This window comes from Procambarus clarkii, chromosome 35 (assembly GCF_040958095.1).
Source record: "Procambarus clarkii isolate CNS0578487 chromosome 35, FALCON_Pclarkii_2.0, whole genome shotgun sequence".
Lineage (NCBI taxonomy): Eukaryota > Metazoa > Arthropoda > Malacostraca > Decapoda > Cambaridae > Procambarus > Procambarus clarkii.
Genome location: NC_091184.1, coordinates 34165706 through 34187283, shown reverse-complemented (window position 1 = coordinate 34187283; position 21578 = coordinate 34165706). Strand labels below are relative to the sequence as shown.

Below are 21578 nucleotides of genomic sequence, written 5' to 3'. Positions count from 1 at the left end.
AGAAATATACAAGTATACGTACAAAAGAAACGCATATACATACAAAACAGATACAGATATATACATACAAACAAAACAGATAGATATACACATACATACAAAACAGATACAGATATACATATACATACAAAACAGATACAGATATACATATACATACAAAGGATCAGCACACGTAACAGTTGATAGACAGTTGAGAGGCAAGGCCGAAAGAGCAGAACTAGATGAATACAATTAGGTGAGTACACAGAGAGGCTCTCCACCCCCCCCCCCCACAGGCCAGCATTGCTAACTATATTACAAGACAATAATGTAACACGAGCGGTTGGTATTGACGGTCCAAATTTGCTTCAACAGTGTGCAACCCGTTCTCGCACTTTCGTATAGTCAATATTGACTTATTAAATAAGTGCATGTGTGACATACTAATTTATTGTGACTATTTTAGTTTACCTTGAAAAGCTTCATAGAAAACACCGACCTTACCTAACCTTCTTAGTATGTTAAGATAAGCATCTTATTGCTTCGTAATTAAAATTATTGCTTAACCTATTATAGGTATAGGTTAAGTAATAATTGTAATTAAGAAGCAATAAGATGCTTATCTTGGCGCCCCCGCGGGCTGCTTCCCGCCAAACACCGAAACTACGACGTTGGTACAACGTTCGAACAAGTTTTAACATTTCCTAACCCGTCATAAGAACCGATATAGCAAGTTGTAACAACGTTCTAATACGTCACAAACACGTTCAGCCAAGATGTAGCAACTTTATTACAAGTTGTAACAAGCTGAAAATAGAGACAGTTTCGGTTTGTGTTTCCAGGGTTGTAGAGTCCTTCACGATGGCTGGCCACTCAGCCTCTTCCCTCGATCTGCCACTCCGTCAAAAATGCGACAGTTTTCCCTAACTCGAAACGCACCAACCAAAACAGGAGCCAGATTCACGAAGCAGTTACGCAAGCACTTACGAACCTATACATCTTTTCTCAATCTTTGACGGCTTTGTTTACAATTATTAAACAGTTAATGAGCTCCGAAGCACCAGGAGGCTGTTTATAACAATAACAACAGTTAATTGGCAAGTTTTCATGCTTGTAAACTGATTAATAAATGTAACCAAAGCCGTCAAAGATTGAGGAAAGATGTACACGTTCGTAAGTACTTGCGTAACTGCTTCGTGAATCTGGCCCTCAGCTCTTTGAATAGAAAACAGAAATTCAGGGGTTCTTTTAATACTTACTAATACGTCCCATTTGAACTTATTGGTGGATTTTAACGGAAAACACGAATAACGTGAGAGGACAAGGCAGGGGGGGGGGGAGAGGCTTTTAGACAAACATCTGTTTTTATGTGCCTTTGTAATCACTCAGCCATAAGGAGACATCTGAGATGTTGAAATATACTTTTTTGTCACCCAACTTCATTTTTAAGTAAGCTGCAATCTAAGTTTTTATACGTAGGAACCGGCTTTATTATTTTGGAAAGGTTCTTTTATTTAATTACACTATGCTTTGGAGTCAGTTGTTCTTTAAGAAGGCAGATGTGAGCTGATACGATGGAGGTTTAGCTGGAGGGTGTTACTTTACTTGCTGCTTGAAGAGGCAGCTGATATAATTGGTGTCAGGTGCCGTTACTAAAGTCAAATGCCGTCTCTGACGTCCGGAGCTGTCTTATTAAGAGTCAGCTGCTGCCTTAGGAGTCAGCTGCTGCCTTAGGAGTCAGCTGCTGCCTTAGGAGTCAGCTGCTGCCTTAGGAGTCAGCTGCTGCCTTAGGAGTCAGCTGCTGCCTTAGGAGTCAGCTGCTGCCTTAGGAGTCAGCTGCTGCCTTAGGAGTCAGTTGCTGCCTTAGGAGTCAGCTGCTGCCTTAGGAGTCAGCTGCTGCCTTAGGAGTCAGCTGCTGCCTTAGGAGTCAGCTGCTGCCTTAGGAGTCAGCTGCTGCCTTAGGAGTCAGCTGCTGCCTTAGGAGTCAGCTGCTGCCTTAGGAGTCAGCTGCTGCCTTAGGAGTCAGCTGCTGCCTTAGGAGTCAGCTGCTGCCTTAGGAGTCAGCTGCTGCCTTAGGAGTCAGCTGCTGCCTTAGGAGTCAGCTGCTGCCTTAGGAGTCAGCTGCTGCCTTAGGAGTCAGCTGCTGCCTTTGGATTCAGCTGGGACCTCAGGAGTCATGCAGCTGTTGCCTTCGGAGACATGCCTCCCTTTGGCGTCAGCTGCTTAAAACATGCCTTTATGTTTAGAATAAAGGATGTGTGTGTGTGTGTGTGTGTGTGTGTGTGTGTGTGTGTGTGTGTGTGTGTGTGTGTTATTTGTATTTACAATTTTCCCTGAATGATTGAGTTATTTATCATATCTACTACCACCCCGACCACATCATTACACCACCACACAACTATACCACCACACCACAACACCACAACACAACCACCACACCACTATACCACCACACCACAACACCACTACTCCACCACCACCACAACACCACTACTTCACCACCACCATAACACCACTACTCCACCACCACCACAACACCACTACTTCACCACCACCATAACACCACTACTCCACCACCACCACAACACCACTACTTCACCACCACCATAACACCACTACTCCACCACCGCAACTAACACACGACGGTAATCAGCCTAGTAGACTTCACCACACCCCCTCACCAAACCACCACACTCCTACCACACCATCACCACACCATCACCACCATCAAACCACCAACTAACACATCACCACAACATACCACCACCTCTACAACATCGATCCCACACACACACCACCACCATACCACAATAGTCATTCAATAAAGATTATTACCTTACTGTTCTCTCTTTCTTTACCATATATATAACGTATGTGCCCACACAGTATAAAACGATAGCTCCTCCAGTCACTCACCAGACCTAAGAGTGCTTAACGTCAATGATAGACTGACAATCATTAGGTTATTAATATTCTTTACTTATTAATTACACTGAATCACCGTTTAAAGTTTAATGATTCTTATACCAGCAACGATAATGGTAAAAAAATTTTTTTTAATAAAGTTATTATATAGTAAGAAAAATAGTTTAGACAGAATTTTATAATTTACCTTTAAAAAAGCGTTAATATAAGTTCTCATTTAATCGTTTAAATAACGTGATTTAAAACGTTATTAAAATAAAAACATATCTTTATAGTGCTTTAAAAACAAAAGAATGTTTACTGGGTGGAATTTCTGGGCCAACAAAAGGCTGTAAGCACCTACCTATATATCACATTAATGAACCGTAAGTAAATCGCCTAATTTTCGTGTCTGAAATTCGCAAAAAAAAATGAGTTTACAACTCATGAGAAATATTTACAACTCACTATTCTTTTTTTTTTGCTATGATGTATTATACGCAAAACTTAAATAATACATTCAAGGTTCGTTTGTGTATTTTATTTTGTGACTTTTTAAGCACATTATATATACTTTGCATGTTTTGATAACTGGTATTATGATGTATGTTCATACGTGTATTTTTCAGCGTAATTGTATTTGATGTATTTCTGTGTGGGTGTATGATAACCAAACGGTGTATTCTTTCGTTTGTAAATAAGTCACTACAAAACATTGTAAAAACAAGGCTTCTTAGTCATGCTTGTAAACAAAGGTTCTTATTAAAGGTTACTTAAGAGTGAAAGTGAAAAATGCAATGTGAAATGAATATGTAATTGCTTCTCCTTGTTTTAACTACAACTGCTAATTCTATATTCTACAACTGCTAACTCTATATTCTACAACTGCTAACTCTATATTCTACAACTGCTAACTCTATATTCTACAACTGCTAACTCTATATTCTACAACTGCTAACTCTATATTCTACAACTGCTAACTCTATATTCTACAACTGCTAACTCTATATTCTACAACTGCTAACTCTATATTCTACAACTGCTAACTCTATATTCTACAACTGCTAACTCTATATTCTACAACTGCTAATTCTATATTCTACAACTGCTAACTCTATATTCTACAACTGCTAACTCTATATTCTACAACTGCTAATTCTATATTCTACAACTGCTAACTCTATATTCTACAACTGCTAATTCTATATTCTACAACTGCTAACTCTATATTCTACAACAACAAAATACCATTACCACTATTCCATAAAGAAGTCACACTAACGTGATACATATGAATGAGAAATCAATTGTGGGAATGAGGCAAACCCCGAGTCCCTGGTTCGAGTCATTTCTCCAACTGATTTTTTTTTACTTGGGCTGGATAGTAGAACAACGGTCTCGCTTCAAGCAGGTCTGCGTTCAATCCCCGACCGTCCAAGTGGATGGACACCATTCCTTCAGCGCATTCTATCCCAAATCCTTATCCTGGCCCCTTCCAAGTGCTATATAGTCGTATTGGCTGGGCGCTGTCTCCTAATAATTCCCCTTCCCTTCCAACTGATTTTCTCATTACTACTATTGTTAACAACATCTACTAACCACAACTACCGTAACTAGTAACTACAACTACTAATCTCTATTATTACCACACTCTACATCTACGACCATTCCCACTTGTTATTAAGACTTTGTCTACTACTCTCACTAATATTATTACTATCGTAAGTACAGCTACTACTGTTCCAGCTCATACAACTAATACAATTACAACCACAACTACAAGCGTTATTTCAGTCATTATAATATTACTCTAAGTGCTACAGCCAATCATTCTTCCCCCCACAATGCTACTACCACATATGCTATAATAAATACTAATGGTACTACAATCATTACTGGCTAGTTGGAGGGCTTCTAGTTATACTAGTACTACAACTACACTGCAACAAATACAACTATACAACTACAGCATAAACTACCACAGATAATTAGTCCCATTTCACCTCAGATGGTCCAGAAGAAAAAAAAAATTATCTAAAAGATCAAATTGCTATAAACTATTTAAAAAAATAAAGAAACCAAATCTGTACGAGTTGCAATTAACTCCAATTTCTCCAATGTCCTCCTTTCCCACCCACCCTCTCCCACTTCCACCCTCCTCCCTTATGGGATGGAAGGAGGAAGGGTCATCCCTCCTCCCTCCCATCCCACAAGACGGATGCACACACACTTTAACCTGATAACGTCACTGGTGAGTCGCTTCACCAGAGTTAGATCCGATTCCTCTGTTTTCAGTTCCCATCCTCTCTGATAAAAGGAAAGAACTTCAACTAATATGAGTCGATCAAGAAAGTTTTATCCTTGGGACTGCCCACTTCTCCCTTCCTTTGTTTTTACGGAAGTGAGAAGTTTGAATACCGAACTTTGTGATTACATTTCCTCCTACGGGGGCTTGTTTTATTCTGATGTGGTCTCTTGTCTTGGCCATGCTTTATAGGGGGAGTATGTGTGTGTTCTGTGGTCACGGCGATGTTTGTTTCTGTTTGTAACCTCTTTTGTAACTTGTAACCCTGTAACCTGTTGTGTTTAATGTTTCTGGAGTCAGGGGCTAGTGTCAGGGGCTAGTGTCAGGGGCTAGTGTCAGGGGCTAGTGTCAGGGGCTAGTGTCAGGGGCTAGAGTCTGGAGGCTAGAGTCTGGAGGCTAGAGTCTGGAGGCTGGAGTCTGGAGGCTAGAGTCTGGAGGCTAGAGTCTGGAGGCTAGAGTCTGGAGGCTGGAGTCAGGAGTTAAGAGGTTTCCTCACTTTTTTCAGGTCGGAGTTCAATCCCCGACCATCCAAGTGGTTGGTGCACGATTCATTCCCTTTGTCCTATCTCAAATCCTTATCCTCAAATCTCTCCCGAGTGCTATATAAATATAGCCGTAATGACTTAGTGCTTTCTCCTGATAATTACCTTACATTAGTGCTATGACCTAGTGCATTCAGCATAGTGTAAATGTAAACTTTGTAAATTCTAACTTTGTAAATCAAGTCAATAATTAATGTCATTTATTAATATAACGTCATTAATGTCATTTATAAATATAATGTTTAAGTGTCTAAGTATATTTTGTAATTTTTATATCAGTGTATTTAATACGTGTCCGTATGAACGTCGGACTATAAAATATATCAAGGTTTTGTTGATATGTTCAGACTAGCTAACTGTTTGTTGACAAGCAGATTATGTGTCCAGCGTGCTAGCCACATATATATGGGGCGCTATCCGGCGCCACATGTGTGTGTTGTGTGTGTGTGTGTGTGTGTGTGTGTGTGTGTGTGTGTGTGTGTGTGTGTGTGTGTGTGTTGTGTGTTGTGTGTTGTGTGTGTTGTGTGTGTGTGTTGTGTGTGTGTGTGTGTGTGTTGTGTGTTGTGTGTGTGTGTGTGTGTGTGTGTGTGTGTGTGTTGTGTGTGTGTTGTGTGTGTGTGTGTTGTGTGTGTGTGTGTGTGTTGTGTGTGTGTGTGTGTGTGTGTGTGTGTGTGTGTGTGTGTGTGTGTGTGTGTGTGTGTGTTGTGTGTGTGTGTGTGTGTGTGTTGTGTGTGTGTGTGTGTGTGTGTGTTGTGTGTGTGTGTGTGTGTGTGTGTGTGTGTGTGTGTGTGTGTGTGTGTGTGTGTGTGTGTGTGTGTGTTGTGTGTGTGTGTGTGTGTGTGTTGTGTGTGTGTGTGTGTGTGTGTGTTGTGTGTGTGTGTGTGTGTGTGTGTGTGTGTGTGTGTGTGTGTGTGTTGTGTGTGTGTTGTGTGTGTTGTGTGTGTGTGTGTTGTGTGTGTGTGTGTTGTGTGTGTGTGTGTGTTGTGTGTGTGTGTGTGTGTGTGTATACACTCACCTAGTTGTACTTACCTAGTTGTGCTTGCGGGGGTTGAGCTCTGGCTCTTTGGTCCCGCCTCTCAACTGTCAATCAACAGGTGTACAGGTTCCTGAGCCTATTGGGCTCTATTCCTGTGTGTACGTGTGTGTGTGTGTGCGTGTGTGTGTGTGAGAAATCTTGAGTTGTGATTTCAGATCAGCCAACTGGGGAAAATTAACAACCGATTGGTTATTAAATCTGAGCCACAATATTGTAATTTCCTTTCCAGAGGTTGCTCGTGCTGAAAGAAGCGAACGGAACCTCGCAACAAATCAAGAAGTGCTCGTCCAACATTGCTTCTAAATGATTGCCACTTAACACCATGCAGTCTCCGTGGTGTAGTGGTAAGACACTTGCCTGGCGTTCCGCGAGCGCTATGTCATGGGTTCGTATCCTGGCCGGGGAGGATTTACTGGGCGCAATTCATTAACTGTAGCCTCTGTTTAACGCAACAGTAAAATGTGTACTTGGATGAAAAAACGATTCTTCGCGGCAGGGGATCGTATTCCAGGGACCATAGGATTAAGGACTTGCCCGAAACGCTACGCGTACTAGTGGCTCTACAAGAATGTAACAACTCTTGTATATATCCAAAAAAAACAAAAAAAAAAAATCTGTTGACGTGCAATACTGAGGATGTTTACCTCTTATAACCTCAGGCTATAATAACTTTACTTTAGTTATAGTTCAAATTGTGTTTCTGATTGTACAGAAACTACAATATGTCTAGCCAGGGAAGGTCCCTGTGACTCCTCACTCCAGCCTTAGAGTTAATGCTTCTAAGTTTTACATCTAAATCTAGATCACACAGTACATAATTATAACGAACATGTGTTATACTGTTATTTTCACCTTCCTCAATGTAAACAACAGACTGAAATTTTGTGCAAACTCAATTGTAAATACACAACTATATATGAATAACGCTTATATTTATTCTGCTCGAAACGCTGCGCGTACTAGTGGCTTTACAAGATTGTAATTACCATGTTATGTATCCTCACATTCCCAATGTACCTTCTTGTATATGCATAAATAAATAAATAAATAAATAAATAAATAAATAAATAAATAAATAAATAAATAAATAAATAAATAAATAAATATTGATATGATTAGATTCTAAGCTCACCAGTTGCCACATAAACTACAATGCATGTAAAAACTTAACGATAAATAAATAAAAAATAAATAATGTACAAAACTTACCAGTTAATTAAACACTTCGCTATATGTTTCTTGGCTACACGAGCGCCGCTTCCTTGACACCCGATCACTGCTATACAAAGATTCTTTAATTACGCGGCCTCTCACTTCCTTCCCTCCGGCGATAGTTAATTTGGAGAGGCACGCCGCTACCCGAGGCCCAGTGCCAGCTACTAATTACCGGTACATCGTCTTCGATTTCACCTTTTTTTTTTAGGGGGGGGAGGGGGGCGATGGAGCGAATGTTTCGCAGGGAGCCGGTCGGCCGAGCGGACAGCACGCTGGACTTGTGATCCTGTGGTCCTGGGTTCCATCCCAGGGCGCCGGCGAGAAACACTGGGCAGAGTTTCTTTCCCCCTATGCCCCTGTTACCTAGCAGTAAAATAGGTACCTGGGTCTTAGTCAGCTGTCACGGGCTGCTTCCTGGGGGTGGAGGTCTGGTCGAGGACCGGGCCGCTAGGACACTAAAAAAGCCCCGAAATCATCTCAAGATAACTCAAGATAAGATCGTGGTTGAGCCGTGATAACGTGTTTCGTACGTGTCAAGAACTTATTCTGCTTATATGATCCATTATATGTTCGCATTAACCATTCGGTCGTATATTTCCTGACTAATTACACGGTAGTAACGAATATTCTCGTTAATTATTACTGAGTGGGTAGTAAACGAGGCAGAGTGGTCAGTAACGGATGCACCGTTGTCATCCCAGTCTGCTGCGTCTCCCTCTCTTAGTTGTAATAGATATAATGTTCGTCCTGACAGCAAAATTATATATTTTTGGAGGTTATGATGGAAATGTCTATCTGGCCATGGGAATGGTTAATCTGTCTCTCTTTCCATCTCTTTCTTTTCCTCCCTTTCGTCCCTACTCTTCCATTCCCTCTCTTTAGTTTCTTCTCTTTTCATCCCTTGGCTTTAGTTCATTATTTTCCTTACCCTTTCTTTAATTCCATCTTATATTAAAAAGGCTTGCATTTTGCGTTAACAATGGAGACGTCGGCACCTTCCTTATATACCTGCATGAGAGAGAGAGAGAGAGAGAGAGAGAGAGAGAGAGAGAGAGAGAGAGAGAGAGAGAGAGAGAGAGAGAGAGAGAGAGAGAGAGAGAGAGAGAGCAAGAGAGAGAGCAAGAGCAAGAGCAAGAGCAAGAGAGCAAGAGCAAGAGCAAGAGCAAGAGCAAAAGCAACCTGTCCTCCTAATAGAACGTCACATTTTGACGTATACTCTCCCTAAGAACGTCACATTTTGACGTATACTCTCCCTAAGGCCAACAATCGTCGTACTAGAAAATGGCAGCGGCTCGCCAAATTGACATACTGTCCCGTTTTCTGTTTTGGGTCCTCAGTTAGGTTAGGATAAGGGCACTTTAGTACGACAGTAGCTTAACGTTGGTAACCTTAGGAGGACGGGCTGGGCAGAGAAATACAGGCGGACATAACAGCATTCAATTTTATTATATTTACTCATAAATTACCATATATTTACATATGTAACTAGTGACAAAATGAACACCCACTAATTTGATAAGCCAGTGACTTAAACATTAAAAAAATAATCATGCGACCGAAGAAAAAAAAAAACATTTTGGGCTAAAATTATTCTCCACGCACAGATAATAAGAACACACCATTAGCACGAACACAAGGAGCAAGAACCTAAAAAACACACACGACAAAAAACAAATTTTTCAAAGACATTGTTAAAGTCTTCATTGCAATAAGAAGAGCAGTTTGAAGGGCAGTGACGGCTCAAGCTCTCCCTCTGAACACACAGCTCAGGGAAGAAGGATCCGACTTGGAGAAGAATATAGAGTTCTTGTCAGCAAGCCGTGTCTTTGTGGGAGCCGGGGAGTGGGAGGCTTTCCTGCAGTCAGGCGGGGTTTGCTGCCAGAGATATGAACCATTCTGCGGCTTGTCATCTCATCTCAAATCATCTCAAGAAGATTGTCTGCCAGTGTCACGACGACAACACTTAAACCCACTTAATCAAGCGATTGACTTCCTAGAGGATGATTGACCTACCTTGAGATTACCTTGAGGTGCTTCCGGGGCTTAGCGTCCTCGCGGCCCGGTGGTCGACCAGGCCTCCTGGTTGCTGGACTGGTCAACCAGGCTGTTGAACGCAGCCTGACGTATGAGTCACAGCCTGGCTGATTAGGTATCCTTTGGAGGTGTTTGTCAAGTTCTCTCTTGAACACTATACTCTCAGTCAGGGGCTTAAATCTTTCCCAAAATGTCTTCAGGTAAGAGAATCACAAATTACCCTCCTAAGGTGCAGAGAATTGTTCCCGGTCATCAAAGGAACTCCTAAACTCTTCTTCCACGCACGAAACAGGTTGTTCAGCAGAGGTTAACTAGACTACCTGGACTCGAACCCTCATATCTCCACCTTCTTGAGATTATCTTGAGATGATTTCGGGGCTTTTTTTTTTTTAGTGTCCCCGCGGCCCGGTCTTCGACCAGGCCTCCACCCCCAGGAAGCAGCCCGTGACAGCTGACTAACACCCAGGTACCTATTTACTGCTAGGTAACAGGGGCATAGGGTGAAAGAAACTCTGCCCATTGTTTCTCGCCGGCGTCCGGGATCGAACCCTGGACCACAGGATTACAAGTCCAGCGTGCTGTCCGCTCGGCCGACCGGCTCCCCCTAATAATAAAGAAACCACCATAATAAAAAAAAAATCCCAGGAACCAGGACGTCAATATAGAACCCGTCCTCCTGTTTACACAGTACGTATTCTGACGATCCTCAATAGTCACGAATTCGTACTTTTAGATAGTAGCATACTGACTAGTAAGGAATTGTTTTAAAATAAATGACGCTAAAACACAAACTTTAATATTCCTAGGCCTAGTATAGTACACATATGTACTATATTAGGCCTCCGATATCGTGTGTTAGGCCTAGGAAGGTTAGGTTAGGGTAGTTTGTCAAAGCAACACAAGTAAAAAACAGTTCTCCGGTTTGTCTAACTCAATAGTTCAGATTTCTACTTTCTAATTTCGTTGTAAATTGGTATATATGCTATGGTCCTCATCGTTACTGTAAGTGCGACCAAAACAGGAGGATGGACTGTGTATTTCTATACAGAGACACAGGACTCTCAGAGTCAGCACCGGGAATAACTCAGCAACTGCTGCATAACTCACTGGTTGTATTCTACACCAGCTTGTTCAATCAGGCAGCACATGCTGTATGCTTGCTAGATCTCAAGATCCTATACCATTCATCATCACCCACCACCCACACCAACAACCACCATCACCCACCACCAACAACCACCACCACCACCAACCACCACCTACACCAACAACCACCACCTACCACCACAACCCACCTATAGCTTCATGAGGTGGACGACCGCTGTTGACAAGAGTGTGACAGTAATTGCCCTGTTTGAATAATGGTCGTTACTTCAGGTGTTGGGGTTATAAAAGGCTTTTCGTGTGTTTACACTGAGGGAGAACGATGGAGGGAGGGAGGGAGAACGATGGAGAGAGAGAGAGAGAGAGAGAGAGAGAGAGAGAGAGAGAGAGAGAGAGAGAGAGAGAGAGAGAGAGAGAGAGAGAGAGAGAGAGAGAGAGAGAGAGAGAGAGAGTGAGAGAGTGAGAGAGGAGGGAATGAGGGAGAGGGTGAAGAAAAATGGTTAGGTTGTGTGACCCGTACACAGTGTTGGTAGTGAGGTGAAGGTGAGGGGGGGGAGGGTGTGAGTGTGACCTACTCACAGTGTTGGTAGTGAGGTGAAGGTGACGGGGGGGGGGAAGGTGAGGGCATGAGTGTGACAAGAGTGGTATTGATTTGTGTGGAGAGCAGCAGTTGCCTGTGGGAGGCTGCCAGAGATAACACACATTACTGCTTAACATTATGTGTGTGTGTGTATGTATGTATATATATATATGAAACAGGAAATTTCCTTAAGTGCTTTCGTATATTAAATACATCTTCAGAAGGTCCTTCTGAAGGTCCTTCTGATGGACCTTCTGAAGATGTATTTAATATACGAAAGCACTTAAGGAAATTTCTTGTTTCATTTTTCCTCCGTGGTCTGACATTGTCACATTCTTAATCGCGTGTTTATTTTCGTGATATACACACACACATATATATATATATATATATATATATATATATATATATATATATATATATATATATATATATATATATATATATATATATATGTCGTACCTAGTAGCCAGAACTCACTTTTTGGCCTACTATGCATGGCCCGATTTGCCTAATAAGCCAAGTTTTCCTGAATTAATATATTTTTTCTCATTTTTTTCTTATGAAATGATAAAGCTACCCATTTCATTATGTATGAGGTCAATTTTTTTTATTGGAGTTAAAATTAACGTAGATATATGACCGAACCTAACCAACCCTACCTAACCTAACCTAACCTATCTTTATAGGTTAGGTTGGGTTAGGTAGCCAAAAAAGCTAGGTTAGGTAGGTTAGGTAGTCGAAAAAACATTAATTCATGAAAACTTGGCTTATTAGGCAAATCGGGCCTTGCATAGTAGGCTGAGAAGTGCGTTCTGGCTACTAGGTACGACATATATATATATATATATATATATATATATATATATATATATATATATATATATATATATATATATATATATATATATATATATATGTGTGTGTGTGTGTGTGTGTGTATTCACCTTGCTGTATTCACCTAGTTGTGTTTGCGTGGGTTGAGTTTGCTCTTTCGCCCCTCCTTTCAACTGTCAATTAACTGTTTACTAACTACTTTTTTTCACACCACACACACACACCCAAGGAAGCAGCCCGTGACAGCTGACTAACTCCCAGGTACCTATTTACTGCTAGGTAACAGGGGCATTCAGGGTGAAAGAAACTTTGCGCATTTGTTTCTGCCTGGTGCGGGAATCGAACCCGCGCCACAGAATTACGAGTTGTGCACGCTATCCACCAGGCTACCAGGCCCTCATGGTATCCTGGTGTCACACACACACACACACACACATGGTGTGTGTGTGTGTGTGTGTGTGTGTGTGTGTGTGTGTGTGTGTGTGTGTGTGTGTGTGTGTGTGTGTGTGTGTGTGTGTGTGTGTGTGTGTTTGTGTGTGTGTGTGTGTGGCCTTGTATAGCGTACACTAGGCCTAGGGTTATTTTTACAAGTTCTTTATATACATTTCCAGTATTTAGTGCAACATTTTGGGCTAATTTATGAATTCAAAATTGAATAATTTTTGAGTCCAACAGCACATTTGTCCACGCTTGATCAACTAAGCAATTGCTACAAGTACTACTATTATAGATGGATGTGTTGCTATAAGGCTACTCACCTGTACAGAACAGTCATAAGGCTACTCACCTGTACAGAACAGTCATAAGGCTACTCACCTGTGTGAAGCAACAGAAGCACAAGACACCTAAGTGCACTCTCCCTCGTACTCCTGTACTAGAGAATTACAGAAGACCTACCTTTGGTGTGAATGAAGGTGCAGGGCAGGAGACAGGCTTCGGGGGGCACCAGGCCCTCTGTCAGCGAGGGGTTGGAGAGCAAGGTGCCCCACGACCACTGTGACGACCATGACGACGACGAGGTGGATGAGGCACGCGACGACGCCCTGGACGACGAGGACGACCTCTCGGAGCACAGCGGGAGGGACAAGGTGGAGCCGAGGGCGAGCGTCGACCCGAGGGAGTGCGTCGGGGATCGCTCCTCCGGACGCAGGGTGACGCGGCTGCTAGGGGGGGACAGCCACGGGTAAGGGGGGCGCTCGGCCATGAGGGGGGGCGCCACCCTCCTTATCTGGGCAGGCTGAGGGGGTCAGCGTGCCCCGCGGGCATCCTGAAGTGCCATCCTGGCACTCTGGCTCCTCCAGCATAAAGGGACACCAAAGGCACTCTTAGCCAGCTTGTGGCACCTGTCTCATTATGTCACACTTCAACACCTGAGAGTCACTTATTGCCAACACCTGTAAGGAAATATCTCGCATGACGTTTTCTGCATATATTTGTTTATTTAGAAACTGTTCCGATAATTCCTGTTATCACTACCATAAACACACGCGAGAGAGCATCGTAACGGATAATGATCCACGAATTAAACGTAATGATCATGGAGCGAAATGTATAATGCTCCAGGAACGAAACGTATAATGTTCCAGGAGCGAAACGTATAATGTTCCAGGAGCGAAACGTATAATGTTCCAGGAGCGAAACGTATAATGTTCCAGGAGCGAAACGTATAATGTTCCAGGAGCGAAACGTATAATGTTCCAGGAGCGAAACGTATAATGTTCCAGGAGCGAAACGTATAATGTTCCAGGAGCGAAACATATAATGTTCCAGGAGCGAAACGTATAATGTTCCAGGAGCGAAACGAAAGGTGCTTCATATTACATGGTGCTTCATCTTACAATATTTGAGGGTATTAAGAAAGAGTGTTTTACGAGAATGACCAAGAAGACAATGCCTACTCTTCTACCACTATAAAACAATAAACGCCAGACGTATGTTCTCTCGTACCTTCTTTACTCCTCCATTGTATAGTTTCTTCTAGTTTATGTCCCCGGGCAGCGCGGGACTTCAACAGAAAACGATAATTTCGCCAAAAAAGGCGACTATTTACATTAAAGAAAATGTGGTGTTTACCTTAGTGGTTTACGCAGACGAGAACAAGAAGTTGGACAAGGTGAAAAATGAGAAGCAAAACAATTATGTAGAGTTTTGAGTTGGTGTTGGGTTTAAGGCTTATTAACTTATGGAGAGTTACTAAGGTTATCTTGAGGTTATCTTGAGATGATTTCGGGGCTTTTTAGTGTCCCCGCGGCTCGGTCCTTGACCAGGCCTCCACCCCCAGGAAGCAGCCCGTGACAGCTGACTAACACCCAGGTACCTATTTTACTGCTAGGTAACAGGGGCATAGGGTGAAAAAAACTCTGCCCATGGTTTTCTCGCAGGCGCCATAGGCGCCTGCGAGAAAACCATGGACAGAGTTCGATCCTATGGCACCCGGGACCATAGGATCACAAGTCCAGTGTGCTGTCCGCTCGGCCGATCGGCTCCATCTCATACGATTACATTACAAATGGATTGTTACATACGTGTCTCCAAGTCAGGCTTACCTGAATCTAAAGTTATGCTTTACCCTTACTGTTTTGAGTTCTATATTGTGTTTATATATAAAGTTTTGTAACGTTGTACCTGGCCAATTAAGCCATCTCTGGCTCAGTGAACACATGTCACTGCGAGAACACAGTGCCTTCATCTCTTCATTTAGATGAAAAACACTTTTAACATTTATATACAGAACATTTATAAAGCATTTCCCTTACAGGGAGACTTGTTCATAGACACACCAGAATACTGCAGTCATTGTTTGTTTACGTCGAGACCTAGCATGCCAAGTGCTAATTTAATTGACAGTTGACCAGACCACACACTAGAAATTGAAGGGACGACGACGTTTCGGTCCGTCCTGGACCATTCTCAAGTCGATTGTGTGTTCTATTCGTATAGAATATATGGTAAGGCACACAATCGACTTGAGAATGGTCCAGGACGGACCGAAACGTCGTCGTCCCTTCAATTTCTAGTGTGTGGTCTGGTCATCATACTTCAGCCACGTTATTGTGACTCATCGCCTGCTTAATTGACAGTAGTTGCTCTCTGCTCCTGCCTTTGTTTATGCAAGAACTTGCAATCCCAGTTTCAAAGTATTTAGCCACAAGCAGCAGCATAACCCGTTAGCTGACACTAGCGTCATTAACGTGTTATTGGTATTAGGTTAATGTATTATCCCTATATTGCAGCGCTGGTGTGCACCTTACACTGTGTAGCACCAGTGACCTGTGCAAGTGTTGCATAACAATGTCCCAGTGGGTACACGTTGGGCAAACGACCTTGATTCAACGTTGAATCATCATTAATAAGGTTGATTGAACGTTGAATCATCATTAATAAGGTTGATTGAACGTTGAATAATCGTTAATAAGGTTGATTGAACGTTGAATCATCGTTAATAAGGTTGATTGAACGTTGAATCATCGTTAATAAGGTTGATTGAACGTTGAATCATCGTTAATAAGGTTGATTGAACGTTGAATCATCGTTAATAAGGTTGATTGAACGTTGAATCATCGTTAATAAGGTTGATTGAACGTTGAATCATCGTTAATAACGTTGATTGAACGTTGAATCATCGTTAATAAGGTTGATTGAACGTTGAATCATCGTTAATAAGGTTGATTGAACGTTGAATCATCGTTAATAAGGTTGATTGAACGTTGAATCATCGTTAATAAGGTTGATTGAACGTTGAATCATCGTTAATAAGGTTGATTGAACGTTGAATCATCGTTAATAAGGTTGATTGAACGTTGAATCATCGTTAATAAGGTTGATTGAACGTTGAATCATCGTTAATAACGTTGATTGAACGTTGAATCATCGTTAATAAGGTTGATTGAACGTTGAATCATCGTTAATAAGGTTGATTGAACGTTGAATCATCATTAATAAGGTTGATTGAACGTTCAATCATCGTTAATAACGTTGATTGAACGTTGAATCATCGTTAATAAGGTTGATTGAACGTTGAATCATCATTAATAAGGTTGATTGAACGTTCAATCATCGTTAATAACGTTGATTGAACGTTGAATCATCGTTAATAAGGTTGATTCAACGTTAAATCATCGTCGACAAGACTGATTCAACGTTACTTGAGTATGTTTCCCTCTACTAGAGTAGAGCGTCGGCTATTAATGCTTAGTCTTGAGCAGTATATGGATATAAGTACTGTGTGCTGGGCTGTGACATGTGCGACCGTGTACCACAGTAGTCACGGTTCACAGTATTGGTGACTTATTGGTGAGCATTTATCCTTCAGTGAACAAACATAAATATGTTCAATTTTGCTGTAATCCGATGAACAGTTTAGCTAGGGGGTTAAAAGGCTTCAAGCCCTTTCACAGAGCTAACGAAGTTATTGGTATATACACAACATGGAATACTTTCTTAAATATAGAATATATGGTAAGGCACAAAAAACGTAATATTATACCTGAAAACATTGGAATATTATGAGAATGTGGAATCGTGTTTAATCTGTCATAGAGCACAAAGGGGCACCAGAACAAAGGTGCCCCTTTGCACAAAGGGGCACCTTTGTTCACCTCATTGGTGCCCCTTTGCACAAAGGGGCACCAATGAGCAGAACACACTGAAGGTGCTGATAGTTTGCTGGGATGTTGAATAAGCTCTTGCTACGTCTTACACAGGAATTCCAAGCAGTCTGATCACTGCCAAGAGTCAGCAATCTTGTTCAGCTTTCTCTTACTGAAGGGGAAGGTGTGTGACTTTCAACACCACGAACAATTCTTCGTTAATGACGGATGCCTTGGAAGGGAAAATGTAACCTGTCCATTCCCCGGATACCGCTCCTCTTTGGCTGGATCTGTGCAAGAGGTGATGCTGGGAGAAGTGATAAGAGGTGATGCTGGGAGAAGTGATAAGAGGTGATGCTGGGAGAAGTGTTAAGAAGTGATCTCCTGTGGGGTGTCTAGGAGTCGAAGGGCCGCCCGAGGGTCTGGGATTACCGTGCTAGAGCCGGGTACGGATGAAAGCCGATACTATAAGACGCTGGTTTGAGAGAAGCAGAGCCTGGTGGTTTCTGTTACTCTTCGGGTCAAGCAAGATGAAGCATATTGACCAGACCACACACTAGAAGGTGAAGGGACGACGACGTTTCGGTCCGTCCTGGACAATCGACTTGAGAATGGTCCAGGACGGACCGAAACGTCGTCGTCCCTTCACCTTCTAGTGTGTGGTCTGGTCAAATTACTTTAGCCACGTTATTGTGACTCATCGCCTGAAGATGAAGCATCTTTGTCGTAATCTTTGCAAGTGACACACTGGGAATAGATGAGTCTCTCTCTCTCTCTCTCTCTCTCTCTCTCTCTCTCTCTCTCTCTCTGCCAGTGAAAGAGGCGCCACGAGCGGTGCAGGGACCTAACGAGATGGAAGGTGGTCGTACAAGCCGTGAAAGCGACGCTGGGACTGGAGGCCACAAGAGCGGAAATCCAGCACGCTGGACGAGGGTCGTACACGACATTAACGTCGCTGTTACATCAATTATGGAGCCGACTAAAGAGACGAGAAGGCGGATCACATCTGAGGTCGTGGAGGCTGAGGATGTCGGTCGTGGAGGCTGAGGCTGTCGGTCGTGGAGGCTGAGGATGTCATTTTGTCATTTAATTTTATTCTGCCCAGTGTCCAGCAGAGAGAGATCCCCGCAATCCATTGAACCGTAACTCTGTTAGGTTTGATGATCGACCAGATGGAATCACACTGCGCCCTTGGAAAAATGGAAGACAATTGGTGTTGAACTATACTTGCCTACCCATCCTGGCAGCCACATTCATCAACCTCTCTGTCGGCCAAGCAGGAGCCGCGGCGACACACAGAGAAAGAGACAAGTCAACCAAGTACAGGGAATTAGATCACCGGTACAACTTCGTTCCAATAGGATCTGAGACACTTGCTCCATGGGGAAAGAGTGTAAGGTTTCTTACGGATCATAAGTTTTCATAAGTTTTCTTTTCCAGCGCCTCAGTGTGGCTATCCAGAGGGGAAATGTCCACTACATCCTCGGTTTCTGCCCGGCGTCGGAGTTCGAAGAAATCTACATCCTTTAGGAAACAAACTTCCTCTTATTTCCTCTTAATGTTCACTTCTTGTAATCAATCAGATATGTAACTGTGTAACCTTGGATAATAAAGTAAACATAAATAATAAAAAAGGGGTGGTAAGAGAATTTGTATTTAGAGTTAAATGGCAAGTTTTCTCTGAATGTTCTGTATTCCCTTCTCCGAGGCTATGGGTCCCTACAATTGCACCAGACGTACGCACGAGGGAAAGGTAGTGGAGAGGTGGGAGAAGAGAAAGACAGGAAGAGAGGAGAGAGGCAAGGGAAGAGGAGAGGCACAAGAGAAGAGGGTAAGGGGGGGGGGGTGAGGTGAGGAATCAGAAGGGAATTTAGAGACAACAGTTGAAAAGATAACCTCAGTTTTATTTTTTAATGCCGTGTGTTTTGTGTATTCATCTAGTTGTGCTTGCGGGGGTTGACCTCTGCTCTTTCGGACCGCCTCTCAACTGTCAATCAATCAACTGTTACTAACTACTAACTAATCCCCCCCCCCCCACACACACACAGAAAGTAACTCGTAACAGCTGTCTAACTTCCAGGTACCGATTTACTACTAGGTAACAGGGCATCAGGGTGAAAGAAACTCTATCCATTTGTCTCTACCGGCGCCGGGAATCGAACCCGGGCCTCAGGTTTACGAGTCCCGCGCCCTGTACACTCAGCTACCAGAATCCCCAGTGTGTGTGTGTGTGTGCGTGTGTGTGTGTGTGTGTGTGTGTGTGTGTACTCACCTATTTGTGCTTGCGGGGGTTGAGTTTTTTTTTTGTGTGTGTGTGTGTGTGTGTGTGTGTGTGTGTGTGTGTGTGTGTGTGTGTGTGTGTGTGTGTGGAGAGACTGCAAGAGCCAGACAGACACACCCCTCCCCCCCCCCTCGCTCCCAAACACTGCTGGGAGACAACCCACACAGAGCTGTTCACCAATTTGTAACACATTTTTCCCCCCTAATACACTTACAGCCGAATGATTTAATCCTCGGTGGCCCAACCCTCCACCTGCTCACACCTTGTGTAGACAAGAAGGACTAAATGTTACCGGCATGCAAGGAGGGAGGGAAGGGGGGGGGAGGACCCGTGCTTGATAAGGTCCCTCTTGCTTAGTTACACCGACGACCCATCATGTCAAATTACTGTGTTGTGTGTTTACATGGGAGGGGCCGGCGGCCACGATCACTAGGGCAGCGTCGCGGGTCTGACAGTGTGCTTACTCCTCCTCCTCCTCCTTCTTCTTCTTCTTCTTCTTCTTCTTCTTCTTCTTCTTCTTCTTCTTCTTCTTCTTCTTCTTCTTCTTCTTCTTCTTCTTCTTCTTCTTCTTCTTCTACGGTATTGAAGAGGCATAACTTCATTCTTCCTCCTCTATGCTATAGAAGAGGCATAACTTCCTTCTTCCTCCTCTATGCTATAGAAGAGGCATAACTTCCTTCTTCCTCCTGTATGCTATAGAAGAGGCATAACCTCCTCTTCCCTTCCTCCTCTACGCTATAGAAGAGGCACACATTCGATATTCTGAGGTGAACATATTTATCATTCAAGGAGAGATAAGACATTCTTCTTCCGGGTATTGACTTTGTCCGCTGCATTCACGAAAACAATTTAAGGAGCCAATTGGATAGTTCAGCCATTAGTTGACCTTCCAGCGCCTCTTCAGCAACGTCTTGAGGGATCCCGTAAGTATGAAGACTGTGACGTGGGGAGGTCACTTCTAGGTGTCGATCTTCGTCCCATTATAAAGTAATCCTTCTGGCCCGCGTAAGGTGTGTAGATAATTCAAAAGAAATCAAATGTTTTATCTAAGAGTTTAACTGGATCTTTCCCAGCAGGGAGGAGAGACCTCTCTACGTCCTGGGAGTAGAACGACTTTCTACTTCCAGGGAGTAGAGCGACTTTCTACTCCCTGCGAGTAGAACGACTTTCTACTCCCTGCGAGTAGAACGACTTTCTACGTCCTGCGAGTAGAACGACTTTCTACTTCCTGCGGGTAGAACGACTTTCTACTTCCTGCGATTAGAACGACTTTCTACTTCCTGCGGGTAGAACGACTTTCTACTTCCTGCGAGTAGAACGACTTTCTACTTCGTGCGAGTAGAACAACTTTCTACTTCCAGGGAGTAGAACGACTTTCTACTTCCTGGGAGTAGAACGACTTTGTACTTCCTGGGAGTAGCACGACTCTCTACTTCTTGGGAGTAGAACGACTTTCTACTTCCTACGAGTAGAACGACTCTCTACTTCTTGGGAGTAGAACGACTTTCTACTCCCTGCGAGTAGAACGACTTTCTACTCCCTGCGAGTAGAACGACTTTCTACGTCCTGCGAGTAGAACGACTTTCTACTCCCTGCGAGTAGAACGACTTTCTACTCCCTGCGAGTAGAACGACTTTCTACGTCCTGCGAGTAGAACGACTTTCTACTTCCTGCGGGTAGAACGACTTTCTACTTCCTGTGAGTAGAACGACTTTTTACTTCCTGCGGGTAGAACGACTTTCTACTTCCAGGGAGTAGAACGACTTTCTGCTTCCTGGGAGTAGAACGACTTTCTACTTCCTGGGAGTAGAACGACTTTCTACTTCCTGCGAGTAGAACGACTTTCTACTTCCAGGGAGTAGAACGACTTTGTACTTCTTGGGAGTAGAACGACTTTCTACTTCCTGGGAGTAGAACGACTTTCTACTTCCTGCGAGTAGAACGACTTTCTACTTCCTGCGGGTAGAACGACTTTCTACTTCCTGCGAGTAGAACGATTTTCTACTTCCTGTGAGTAGAACGACTTTCTACTTTCTGTGAGCAGAAAGACTTTCTACTTCCTGCGAGTAGAACGACCTTCTACGTGCTGCGAGTAGAACGACTTTCTACTTCCTGCGAGTAGAACGACTTTCTACTTCTGGCGAATAGAACGACCTCCTACTCCTGCCGGTA

General features: G+C 43.1%; 1 protein-coding gene across 1 annotated transcript in view; it reads right to left on the bottom strand.

Moving 5' to 3' along the window:
* LOC123768451 (uncharacterized) overlaps nt 1-13930 on the bottom strand; it is a gene marked incomplete in the record, with an annotated part of 327082 nt that extends 313152 nt beyond the window's left edge. The window contains 1 exon segment of the mRNA XM_069336300.1: nt 13434-13930. Within this exon segment, the coding sequence (XP_069192401.1) occupies nt 13434-13740 (307 nt within the window).
* Nucleotides 13931-21578: the final 7648 nt, after the last annotated feature.